The following is a 12,539-nucleotide window of genomic DNA, read 5'->3' as shown; positions in this document are numbered from 1 at the left end:
TGTGCATGCGTGTGTGTGTGTGCGTGCGTGCATGCGCGCGTGCGTGTGTGTGTGTGTGTGTGTGTGTGTGTGTGTGCAATGTCCTTTAGACTTCTTGAGCTTGAAAGTCTGGATTTCATTCACAGCCTGAACTCTCGTATGGAAGCTTTCCTGTAAATTCTTACTGACAGTAATGATGTGCAATATTTTATAAAGCAAATCGTAAGACTCCGGAACCCCAAATCAAAAATTATATGCTGGCATTTTTATTATCGTATAAATTTCAATTAATTAACCCCCTAATTGCTAAAACTAGTCTGTACGTACATGTCGACATCTGTTACCTGGATACTAAAGTCAGATATGAAAGATTTGTCCTTTCTTCAAGAAAAAAAAATTCTAAACATTATTTTGTGCAGAAAATACAATACATATAAAGTTGTGCTGGAGAAATGGCTTTTATTACAGAAATGATTGCTGTCAAAACATTTTATGAATGATAGTTCTGTTTGAAAAATATAGAAAATGCTCAAATGTGTCAGTGTTTGGGTCTGCTTTTGGTCATGTTTGTATAAAAGCCAAATGAAGTGAGAAAGAAACCATCTGTGCTCTCAGGAGCAAGAAAATAAAAGTAGTCCTACATTGTTTGTTTTTTTTGTTTGTTTGTTTTTCCTGAATTATGGCAGTATGTACAAACACAGTAGTTGATAGTTGCTTAAAAAAAAGGGGGGGGGGGGGGTCATTTCTGCACCTGTCACCAACATAAATAGAAGGTATGCAAATAAGACTGTCAAAAATAAGACAAAATTGTGGGTTTTTTTTAAAAGGGATATGTTGTTGACTTTAGTGGGCAGGTTTGTAGGTGGATGGAAAAATGAAGGTGTCCAGGGCGAGGGGTGGATGGAAGGTCACAGAAGCTGATGTATAAATACTGTGAATAACAGGTCAGTCGCATCCAGTCTGCTCTTGAGCAAGCTAAAAGATGATTGGTCTGATTGTTTTCATGATCCTGGGCACTGCAGGTAAAGACTATTTGCATCATGCTCAAAGATTTTAGAGTAACACAGACTTTTAACTTTGATGAATAGAACTTTGTTGTATTTCCTTCATATTACAGCTGCAGTCCCTTTGGATGACAAGATTGTGGGGGGTTACGAGTGTCCAGCTCATTCTCAACCCTGGCAAGTATCCCTCAATGAGGGCTACCACTTTTGCGGCGGTGCTCTCATTAACAACCAGTGGGTCATTTCTGCTGCCCACTGCTGGAAAATGTTTGTACCGACTTCTTGTATTTTAAAATTCTTGCTATGTGTGTCTAAGAGAACTGTAATAATTTAATTGTTGCTTGCTTTTCAGACCCTCTACCCATGTTGCCATTGTGGGTGAACATACAATCTGGTATACTGAGGGCACAGAGCAGTATATGCCAATTGACGACATCTACACACATGAGAGTTTTGATTACTTTACCCTAGACTATGACATCATGCTGATGAAACTGAAATACCCTGTTACTGTGAACGAGTACGTCAAGCCTATTGCTTTACCCAAAGCCTGTCCCACACCTGGGGATATGTGCACAGCATCTGGATGGGGGCAGACATTCCCTGGTCAAGGTAAGGCCCACCTGATTTTGACAAAAAAGGTTTTGAAAAATTGACTTGCTTTTGGCAACATATTAAGAATTTTCTCACAAACCTTGGTAAATTTAAAAAATATAGTTAAAACGTTTCATAGATATGAAGACATTTGAACTAAAACCTTCAATAATTAAGAAATCTTTTCTGTAGAAAGCTTGTTTTTGGCTTAATGTGATGACTCTAAACTCTAAAAAATGAATGCAGAGCACTTATTTTACACCAGTTTCAGAAGCCAGTTATTGTTGGCATGCAAGCATGATGTGGTTGTGATGCACACAGATGCTCTGAATACTTTAGTAAAGATAACAATCCCCTCTCCTTTCTCTCAACTGCAGAATTTTCATATGAGCTACATTGTGTAGAAGTCCCAATTCTGTCTGACAACGACTGTGAGAACTCCTACCCTGGAAGGATTACTGAGAGCATGATGTGTGCTGGATACCTGGAAGGGGGCAAGGATGCTTGTCAGGTATTTTTACCCAGTTACTTGAATAGTATACCATTGAATAGTATACTCATTAGTAAACCTTAATGAGATGAGATGATGAACAAACCCTGCTCTCTTCTTACGCTTCCTCTCCCCTGCTCAGGGGGACTCTGGTGGCCCTCTGGTGTGTAATGGGGAGCTGCAGGGAATCATCTCTTGGGGCGTGGGCTGTGCTGAGCCCAACCTTCCAGGTGTCTACACCAAAGTCTGCTCTCTGGTTTCCTGGATCAATGACACTATTTCTCGATACAGCTAGACTGTCATCTCTAGAACTTCACGAGAGAAGGGAAAACAGAGAGATTGAAATTGAAGGAGACAGAGAACGGAGGTGGTTGTGGGTAGTGTCAGAAAGAAAAGCAGCAGGCTAAGACAGAGTCACAAGGAAAAACCAATCTGAGGGCACAATAAATAAAATCAGCTATTCTGCATCAATATGTTTGTATTTATTTGTAATGTTTCTGCCACTTTGGCAAATGTCTTACTATGAGACATTTCTGTAATGTCTCATATTAAAAAAATGTAATTATTGTGTCAAAGTGTGGCTACCCTTTTACAATCATGAGTGACTGATGCAAAACTCAACACATAAAGTTGCTTCATTCAACAATGGAAACAGTTTTTATATTCAACTTATTTATGCATGCTTTTGATGCGGTTTTGTCAGAAGTTGTACTCCCCCACCCCCTATGTGAATATAACAGTAAATACTAAATATTGAAAATTATTGTGCAGCACGTAAGATCGAAAGTTTTATAAGAAGTGTTTACTTCAACAGAAGATCTGGTGGCAGAAACACACAAGGAGATTTCATGAAGACCTGTAGTTGAAGATATAAGGCATTTTTCCAAAGTTTTTTTCAAAACATGGACCTTTGAAAAAAGTCATAGTTAATGTTAAAGTGTGCAGATGCTTGGACAAGCTTTACCTCCTGGCCGCTTATTTTGGGGATGCATTTTTTCCTCCCAAATATTTGTTGCCTAAAAAGCATAAAAAACAAACTTATTTACATAATTGTTATATACTAAAAAAGAAGAAAGAAAAAAGCAATTAATGATCATATATATAAGGTGCAGAAAAGCCATGAATACATCAGTACATCACTAGATCCTGTCATGGCGGGGTACGCCGGTGTGTTTACGGACCGAAAAGCAGACACAGAAGACTGATGTCCAAAAACAAAAAAACAAGGCAAAGCGAAACAAGGGCGAAACTAAACTAAAACTTAAACTGGGAAAGAACTAAACCAGCTATAAAACAACAGCAAGAGACAAGAACATGAACCTGAACGGGAACATGCAAAACATAAAAGTGAAAAAATTTAAGCATGAGTATGAGCAAAAACTCTGTGACGTAACCTGACATGACATGACCTGACAATAAGACAAACAAACGACCCGACAAAGAACAGTGGAAGACAGGGGACTTAAAAACACAGAGCGAAAATGAGGGAAGTGGAAATACCTGGGGAAGCACAGTTGACACAAATGAACATGGCACCACAGGTGAAATTAAAATGAAACACTTTGAACATCAAAACACCACCAAAAAAAAAACAAAAAACCAGGAAACAAAGAGAGATGTAGACATGACAACACAAGCTTGACAATTAGAACATGGAACACTGGGAGACACTAACACACCGGCATAACTGAAAGAAAAACACTGACGTCAAGACAAACTGCATAGACGACAGGAAAAAACGTTTGAATCAAGAAACATAGATTAAAAACTAGAATAAAACTCAACTACGTCCTAACTAATCCTAAGGACAGCACGGTGGCACGGTGGTTAGCACTGTAGCTGCACAGCACGAAGGTTCAAGAGTTCAATTCCACCATCAGGCCGGGGTCTTTCTGTGTGGAGTTTGCATGTTCTCCCCGTGTTTGCGTGGGTTCTCTCCGGGTACTCCGGCTTCCTCCCACAGTCCAAAGACATGCATCTTGTGGGGATAGGTTAATTGGATAATCCAAATTGCCCATAGGTGTGATTGTGAGTGCGAGTGTTGGCCCTGCGACAGACTGGCGACCTGTCCAGGGTGTACCCTGCCTCTCGCCCTATGACAGCTGGGATAGGCTCCAGCGCCCTCCATGACCCTGAAAAAGGATAAGCGGGAATGGATGGATAAATCTTAACTAATAACACAACACACAACAACTTAACATATTTCCAATATATATATAACATAAGAAATCAAAAATACAAAATAAACTCAATAAATTCTGGGTCACAGACCCCTGACAGATCGTTTCAGTCACCTTTCGGTCAAAAGCAGAACGTTCAGAGTCGTTCCCGACTCCTTTTAGAGCATTTGCTCTATATAGAGTTTTCTTTTTTTTTAAATTATTTGTAATTTTTAAAGAACTGAGGCAACGTGTGCTGCTATTAAAGGGTTTTTATTGATGGTCTAAAAGCATCAAAAGAAAAGGACCTGAAGGTTAAAAAAACAAGCACTGCAGTTAACTCTACTTTTTAAACTGGCTTGTTTGACACAATTCATACACACACACACAATTTGTCTATGAAAGGTCAGCAGAAGCAGAGAATAGACAGCCATCATTCACTTGTCCTGAGTTGATGATTGTGTCAGATCAGACAAACCATCACTCCAAAACCAGTGGACAGTTGTACAGGAATATTTCTAATGCGCTCTTCACAGAAATTAGTGCTCTTTCCAGGATTGTGGTGTGACAGACATGAGAAGATTAAATGGAATATGAGACGAAGACTGATTAGTAAATTAATGGCAGAATGTAAAATTCAAAGTCCTTTTAAAAAATCATTTTGCATATTCATTTATAATTAACTTATTCACAATTCAAATGCAGGAAAATGAAATGGAATCATTAATGTGCAACAACCAAAGCAAACATCCATCCTTTAATGATGTGTGAGAATCTGACTCTATATTGCAGATGAAGTTCTTGGCATATTTACTAAAATACTGAGAGGGTTTTAGAACAAATTTAAAAAATGTGAAAAAAAAGTGTGAAAAAAGTGTGAAATCAGCATTTAGATGCCTCTGTGTGTTTACGAAGAAGAGGGAGAAACCTTTCAACTGTCATGGTCCATTTGACTGGTTATGTTTTTGACTGTGGACTCCTAAGTTTAGAATTCCAGCCACTTCATTAGTTACATCTTGCTAAGACTAGATTGATTTTAATGGTAACAAATGCACTAAAGGGCTCAAAGTGTGCCACACCATTACACCACCACCAGGTTAAACCTCTAATACAAGACAGCATGGATCCATGCTTTCATGTAGTTTGTGCCAAATTTTGACTTCAAAATCTCAATTTTGCTGCAGAAATCGACTCATCAGAACAGGCAACATTTTTACAGTCTTGTGTTCAGTTATGGTGAGCCAGAGTGCACTGTAGCCTCGGGTTCCTGATAATAGCTGCCCGGTGTGACACCCAGTATTTTTTTTCCTGCTGCTGTAGCCTATCTGCTTCAAGTTGAGTTACTGTTACCGTTTTCATTTTGGTTTTTGTCGTAACGTTAATGATTCGAAACACTGTTGAACCATGTGTGAAATAAATAAAGAAATGAAATGAATTATTCTTGCTTCCTCAGTTTTTTGTATCTGTAAGTGTCTTGTGTATTGTCTTTTTGTTTGTATTGCCTTGGGGGGGGGGGGGGGGGGGTTGTTATGACTTCCTGTTTGTCTGCTTGTCTTGTCATTGTTTTCTACTGTGCCTCATTCCCTATACTACATAGTCCTTTCTTCCATTTATTCTTCCTCTAAATTTTTCTGCAAGCTATTGGATTTCTGTTCTATGCCTCTAACAGTATCTGTCTTTTTAGACTTTTTAAATCACCAAATAAAAGGTCTACCTCTGTCTACCTCAAATGAATTTGAGTCCAAAACTACACAACATGCCAGTGTGGATTTGGTGTTGTAATTATAATGTAATAATAATAATTTGGATTCAAATTTGACCAATTTCTTTTAAATATCAAACTAACTAAATAAACAACTAAAATGCATGAAAGGAAACTCAATAGTAAATATTAGTATCTCTCTAAACTGACTCTCTAAAGGTCAGTACTGTAAAGAACTGTCTGCTACACTGTAAATATGATGATGATCATAAAGTCCTTTTTAAAATATTTGTTGCCAAATATATAAATGGCAAAGAAATGGCAAAACAAACAAAACTCAGTCTGTATGTTTTTATTGATTTACATGAAAACTGACTGCACCAGAACTCTACAACAGAGTAAACTGGTAAAAAAAAAACTAAATTCAGTGGAGTAAGGTGATGATTGAAGGATCAGACTTAATAGCTCGCCATGGTTTGCTCGATCCAGTCATTGAAGATGCAGACCTGTGAAAGGAAACTGATCAATTTATATCCACAGAGAGAGCTGCCCAGCTCTCTGAGCAATGCTATTGGTCAGTGAGGAGCCAATCTCTTTGGTGGGTCGTTGGGTTGGAGACCAGATTTACATTGGAATTGCTTTCTTTTTAAAATCTTGCTATAAATTATGTACATAAATACATTATTCTTTAGTATAACTATATCAGTCTATATTTTAATTAATAATAATAACGTATACTTTATTGATCCCCGTGGGGAAATTACTCTTCACATTTAACCCATTCATCAGTGAGGCAGCGGGCAGCCATTGGGCACCCAGGGAGCAGTGTGTAGGGACAGTACCTTGCTCAGGTGTACGTCAGGGTAGCGATTCAGTGGATTCGAACCCTAACCTCACGATCATGAGGCCACCACTCTACCTACTGAGCTATCCCTGCCCCTGGTAAACTATTGTATTGTTTTGTTTTATAATATCAGGAAAACTTTAATTTGATATAGATTAACATATAATTGTTCATTTACTTGGAGTAATATATTACTGTTTGATATCAATTGTTTCAATCCAGTCAATATATTATGACAATAATAACTGGTAATTTTAATAACTAATGACTGGAGAGCATTCTAGCATTTCAGTTTTATCTGAGAAAATCCTAATAATATGTATATTGTACTCGTGTGGCTTTCCAATGTACCAAAACTCACTTATACACTTAGATTTTGGTTAAAAAAAACCATAGACATGAAATAAAAAGTTAGTTCATGTTCTCAGAAATTAGTGTGCATGTGTTTGGTCAGGTTATAGAGGTAAATATAACCCCTATATTTAGATATTTGTGACTGGATAAGCAGGAGAAATGGATGAATAGAGGACGGTATCTCACAGCTGTGTACTTCTCGCACCTATGACCTAGAAACTAAAGTCACAAATGGACATTGAGGCTGCCATGAACAAAAAATAAGTTGACAGTGAATATTATATGTATAAAGTATTCTTTCTTTTTTAATTTTAGGCCTCTTTGGTTTTTTACTTTAACTATTTTTTCTTTTCTTTTTTTGTTCTTTTGGGGGTTTTTTGTTTTGCTTTTTGCTTTTTTCTTTTAAATGGTAGGACTCCTTCACCTTGGTCGCTCCCCTCACCTCAGGTGTCCACCATTTGGTCCGGGGGTTACCACCACGACAGGCACCAACTACCTTGTGGCTGCAGCTCCGTGCAGCGGCTTCGGCAATGGAGGTGATGAACATGGTCCATTCGGACTCAATGTCCCCAGTCTCCCTTGGAATGCTGTTGAAGCTCTGCAGGAGGTGTGCTTTGAAGATCTTGCGGATCGGGACCTCTGCTAGACGTTCCCAGCACACCCTCACTGTACGTTTGGGTGCGCCAGGTCTGTCCAGCGTCCTCCCTCGCCACCTGATCCAACTCACCACCAGGTGGTGATCAGTTGACAGCTCAGCCCCTCTCTTTACCCGAGTGTCCAAAACATATGGCCTCAGGTCTGGTGATACGATTACAAAATCGATCATCGACCTGTGGCCTAAAGTGTTCTGGTGCCACGTGCACTTATGGACACTCTTATGTTCGAACAAGGTGTTCGTTATGGCCAAACTGTGGTTTGCACAGAAGTCCAATAACAAAACACCGCCCGGGATCAGATCCGGGAGGCCGTTCCTCTCAATCACGCCCTTCCAGGTCTCGCTGTCGTTACCCACATGAGCACTGAAGTCTCCCAGTAGAACAACAGAGTGCCCAGGAGGCCCCAGTGAGGGACTACAAGAAAGCTGGGTACTCTGAACTGCCGCTCAGCACATAAGCACAGACCACAGTCTGGACCCATTCCCTGACCCGAAGGTGAAGGGAACAAACCCTTTCGTCCACTGGGAGAAACCCCAATATACTAGCAGCAAGCCAAGGGGATAACAACATACCCACCCCAGCCCAACGCCTCTCACCAGGGGCAACCCCTGTCCAGCCCCTCTCCAGGAGACTGGTTCCAGAGCCCAGGCCATGCGTTGAGGTGAGCCCGACTATATCGAGCGGGTACCTCTCAACCTCACGCACTAAGTCAGGCTTCTTCCCCACCAGAGAGGTCACATCCCATGTCCCAATTGCCAGTCTTGGTAGCCGGGGATCGGTCCGCCAGGGCCTCCGCTCCTGGCCGCCGCCCGACTCACATTGCACCCAACCCTACATTGCCTCCTGCGGGTGGTGAGCCAGCAGGAAGATGGGCCCATGTCCCTCTTTCGAGCTGTGCCTGGCCAGGCCCCATGGACTAGGGCCCGGCCACCAGACGCTCGCCCTCAGGCACCCTCCCCGGGGCTGGCCCCAGGGCGGGGCCCCGGTAACCCTATCCCGGGCAGGGTGAACTGTTCCCTCGATGGTCTTTTCATAGAGGTCAAAAATTATGTTTGCAAACATAATTTCGTTTTTTTTAAAAGGTTCTTACTAAAATAATTTGTTATAATTTTAAAGATGAAAATATATCCTGAAAAGAAATCCATCAAAGTTATCTAGAAAACAGAGGCAGTATGACTATATATATTTCTTTTTGACTTATAATCATGTCGTGTACTGTGTGATGTCCAAATAAAGTACAGTGGAAACATTTTTTAAAAGCCAGAAATCACACATTCTGACACCATAGGGTTAGGGATTATATTGATTTATCCCTCACATGGATAATTACTTCAGCAGATAACAATTGAATTAATGCAGGGATACTTTTGCATAAAGTTTCTTAACCTAGCTTTGAAAAGGTAATGTTTAGGTATTAGGAATAGGTTTAATAGTAGGTTTACTGTTGTAAATAAGATGTTATTGTTATAAATTACTGTGCTGTGCTCGCTAGAATGTACATGCACTACAGCTGGTTTCTGTCTTAATTCTGAACTCTGGCCACGTGTAAAGTTACACCATAAGAGTGACTGATGATGATGTCTTGCGACAGTGGTAACAGCAGTTCAGATGATTTCTGTACAAAGTAACTGCCTTTCTCCTACTTCCTAAATTCCAGGATATGATTGTAAAATGTTTGTTTTACTATTTTAAATATCAAAAAAACAGTTTTGTAGGAAAACAGAAGGCAAAAAAATGGAAGTCAAGGTGAATAACTTTATTGATTTAGGTGGATTCTGACTGCAAGTTGTTTAGAACTTGACAACAACAATGGAGTTAAAATGATAGAGGAATTGCAGCAGAGTCGGAAAGAAGTTGAAGGATCAGACTTAATAGCTGGCCATGGTTTGCTGAATCCAGTCATTGAAGATGCAGACCTGTGAATGGAAACAGATCAAGGTTTGTTATTAAAAAGAGGATGATGGGATGTGAACGTTCTACAATGAGAACTTAGTTTAAGATAGCTGTTTACATTCAAGAAATTATTTAGCTTTACCTTGGTATAGACACCGGGGTGGTCCCTCTCAGCACATCCGTATCCCCAGGACACAATACCCTGCAGCTCACCGTTGCACACAACAGGGCCACCAGAGTCACCCTGAAAATAAAAGTAAAGAAAACAAAGATGGATGTCAAGAAATAATTATTTAAATCTAATTAAATATAAATTAAATGTGTTGTTGTCATTGTGGGATACATCCACTCTTGTGGCATTTTAAGAAAGCTTTACTATTCGAGAAGGGGACAGTTGCAGGTTTGACTTATTACATACCTGGCAAGAGTCCTTGCCTCCCTCCAGGTATCCAGCGCAGAACATGGAGTCAGTGATCATGCCAGGGTAGGAGTTATTACAGTCACTGTAGGACAGGATGGGGATGTTCAGGCACTGCAGCCTGTCCTGATCAGCAGCTGCAATGTTTGAAACAGAGTATGGATGAACAACGATTCATGCTGATGGAACCAAATGTCATGAAACATTTTTAACTTTAAACTGCTAACGTGCAGAAGTTACTCACTAGAGCTCATGGTGTTGCCCCATCCAGAGACTGTGCACATGGTGCCAGCGGGAGCACAGCTCCTGGGCAGAGCCACAGGCTGCACATAACTGTTGAGGGAGGCAGGCTGGCTCAGCTGGATCAGCATGATGTCATTGTCAATATTCCAGGAATCATACTGTGGATGGCGGATGACACGGGAGGAGTCGATGAACTGCTCAGTTCCCTCATTGACCGAAATGTCGTGCTCTCCCAGACGCACCTGGATACGGCTGAAAACATTTGAAAAACAGGAGAATAGATTCAAACACACAGAAACTACCAACAAATATTAATTGTGGATCACTCACTTAAATAAGATTTAAAATCTTACTGAAATATACTTACGATTTGTAGCAGTGAGCAGCAGACACAACCCAATTCTGATTGATCAGGGAGCCACCACAGAAGTGGTAGCCAGAGTTCAGAGACACCTGATGGGGCTCAGAGTAAGGTGTGCACTCAAACCCTCCGACGATCTTGTCGTCATCCAGGGCAACTGAAAACACAAGTGTAAACAAACTGTTTACTCCTACACTTTTACATCAGGAGGGAAACATCTATGCTGTTTGATTTCCAGTCAAATGCATAAATCAAACCTATTTGATTGGACACAGAAACATATTAAATTTGAGATAATAAAGCTATGGTGAATAAAGGTGTGATCTGAGAAAAGCCTTAAAACTTCACACTCACAAGCAGCTCCAATGAGCAGAACGAAGACCAGAGACCTCATGATTGCTGAGTGATCCTTTAGATGAGAGGACTTCACCTGGAGCTCTCATTTATATCCACAGAGAGAGCTGCCCAGCTCTCTGAGCAATCCTATTGGTTAGCGAGGAGCCAATCTCTTTGGTGGGTCATTGGGCTGGAGACCAGATTAACATAGGAATAGCTTTCTTTTTAAAATCTTGATATAAATCATGCACCTAAATAGAAAAAATCCTAATAATATGTATATTGTACTCGTGTGGCTTTCCAATGTACCAAAACACACTTCTACACTTAGATTTTGGTTTATAAAAAAAACATGAAATAAAAAGTTAGTTCATGTTCTCAGAAATTTGTGTGCATGTGTTTGGTCAGGTTATAGAGGTAAATATAACTCCTATATTTAGATATTTGTGGCTGGATAAGCAGGAGAAATGGATGAATGGAACACGGTATCTCACAGCTGTGTACTTCTCAGCACCTATGACCTAGAAACTAAAGTCACAAATGGACATTGAGGCTGCCATGAGCAAAAAATAAGTTGATAGTGAATATTATATGTATAAATTATTCTTTGTGGGTGTGAAATACCTCACTTTAAAGTAAATAATGAAATACCACAGTGTGAAAAATATCCAGACAATCAGCAACTCCAGGTGAGCTGATAAAGAAATTGATACAGAAGTAGTGACTTGCTGTACAGTAGGTTTATATTTATATATTTTTTTTAAATTTTAAAGAAAGAACATCATATTATTTTTAATTGTGTGCTGTTTTTTCTTGTTAGATTTATAGAACATCTTATGTTAACATCCAGACTTTAGGGACTTATTTTTTTTATATTAGGCCTGTTTGGTTTTAGATTACTTTAATTACTTTTGTTTTGTTTTGATTTTTTGTTGGCTTTTGTTGTTTGTTTCTTTCAAAGATAAAAACGCCATGACAGCTTTCATTATACATTTTGTCTTTGTGACTTTTCTGGGAATGTGTTTTTTGCCCCATGAAAAAACTGAACTGAAGTTCTTTTATGAAGCTGACAGACTGTTTGCAAGTTTAATTTCGTTTTTTTAAAAGGTTCTTACTAAAATAATTCGTTATCATTTTAAAGATGAAAATATATCCTGAAAAGAAATACATCAAAGTTATCTAGAAAACAGAGGCAGTATGACTATATATATTTCTTTTTGACATATAATCATGTCGTGTACTGTGTGATGTCCAAAAAAAAAGTACAGTGGAAACATTTTTTAAAAGCCAGAAATCACACATTCTGACATCATAGGGTTAGGGATTATAGTTTTATTCAGTGTACTAGTGATGATGATTTATCCCTCACATGGATAATTACTTCAGCAGATAACAATTGAATTAATGCAGGGATACTTTTGCATAAAGTTTCTTAACCTAGCTTTGAAAAGGTAGTGTTTAGGTATTAGGAATATGTTTAATAGTAGGTTTACTGTTGTAAATAAG

The 12,539-nt window shown here is 39.4% G+C and overlaps 2 protein-coding genes across 2 annotated transcripts; one reads left to right on the top strand and one right to left on the bottom strand.

The window, feature by feature from the left end:
* The first annotated feature begins 872 nt into the window (after positions 1-872).
* On the top strand, positions 873-2,538 carry LOC120732575 (trypsin-2-like). Its single transcript, XM_040030290.1, has 5 exons — positions 873-1,001; positions 1,097-1,250; positions 1,336-1,595; positions 1,955-2,088; positions 2,210-2,538. Exons 1-5 carry the CDS (start codon positions 962-964, stop codon positions 2,360-2,362), a joined length of 741 nt encoding a protein of 246 aa, XP_039886224.1. The 5' UTR covers positions 873-961; the 3' UTR covers positions 2,363-2,538.
* Positions 2,539-9,517: 6,979 nt separating this feature from the next.
* Positions 9,518-11,156, bottom strand: LOC120732576 (trypsin-1). Its single transcript, XM_040030291.1, has 6 exons — positions 11,052-11,156; positions 10,704-10,854; positions 10,338-10,588; positions 10,094-10,230; positions 9,818-9,919; positions 9,518-9,698 (listed from the first exon to the last, which is right to left on the bottom strand). Exons 1-6 carry the CDS (start codon positions 11,089-11,091, stop codon positions 9,651-9,653), a joined length of 729 nt encoding a protein of 242 aa, XP_039886225.1. The 5' UTR covers positions 11,092-11,156; the 3' UTR covers positions 9,518-9,650.
* Between the last annotated feature and the right edge of the window lie 1,383 nt (positions 11,157-12,539).

Source organism: Simochromis diagramma, unplaced genomic scaffold (assembly GCF_900408965.1).
Source record: "Simochromis diagramma unplaced genomic scaffold, fSimDia1.1 OVJJ01000361.1, whole genome shotgun sequence".
Classification (NCBI taxonomy): domain Eukaryota; kingdom Metazoa; phylum Chordata; class Actinopteri; order Cichliformes; family Cichlidae; genus Simochromis; species Simochromis diagramma.
Note: the sequence above shows the minus strand (reverse complement) of the source record. Positions and strands in the feature narration are given on the sequence as shown.

Excerpts from the sequence above, each read along its gene's own strand:
- LOC120732575 (XM_040030290.1), top strand. The coding sequence starts at position 962 with ATGATTGGTCTGATTGTTTTCATGATCCTGGGCACTGCAG. Across the intron at positions 1,251-1,335 it reads GCTGCCCACTGCTGGAAAAT|ACCCTCTACCCATGTTGCCA; the intron begins GTTTGTACCGAC and ends CTTGCTTTTCAG. Across the intron at positions 1,596-1,954 it reads GCAGACATTCCCTGGTCAAG|AATTTTCATATGAGCTACAT; the intron begins GTAAGGCCCACC and ends TCTCAACTGCAG.
- LOC120732576 (XM_040030291.1), bottom strand. The coding sequence starts at position 11,091 with ATGAGGTCTCTGGTCTTCGTTCTGCTCATTGGAGCTGCTT. Across the intron at positions 10,589-10,703 it reads GCTGCTCACTGCTACAAATC|CCGTATCCAGGTGCGTCTGG; the intron begins GTAAGTATATTT and ends AAATGTTTTCAG. Across the intron at positions 10,231-10,337 it reads GGGCAACACCATGAGCTCTA|CTGCTGATCAGGACAGGCTG; the intron begins GTGAGTAACTTC and ends CAAACATTGCAG.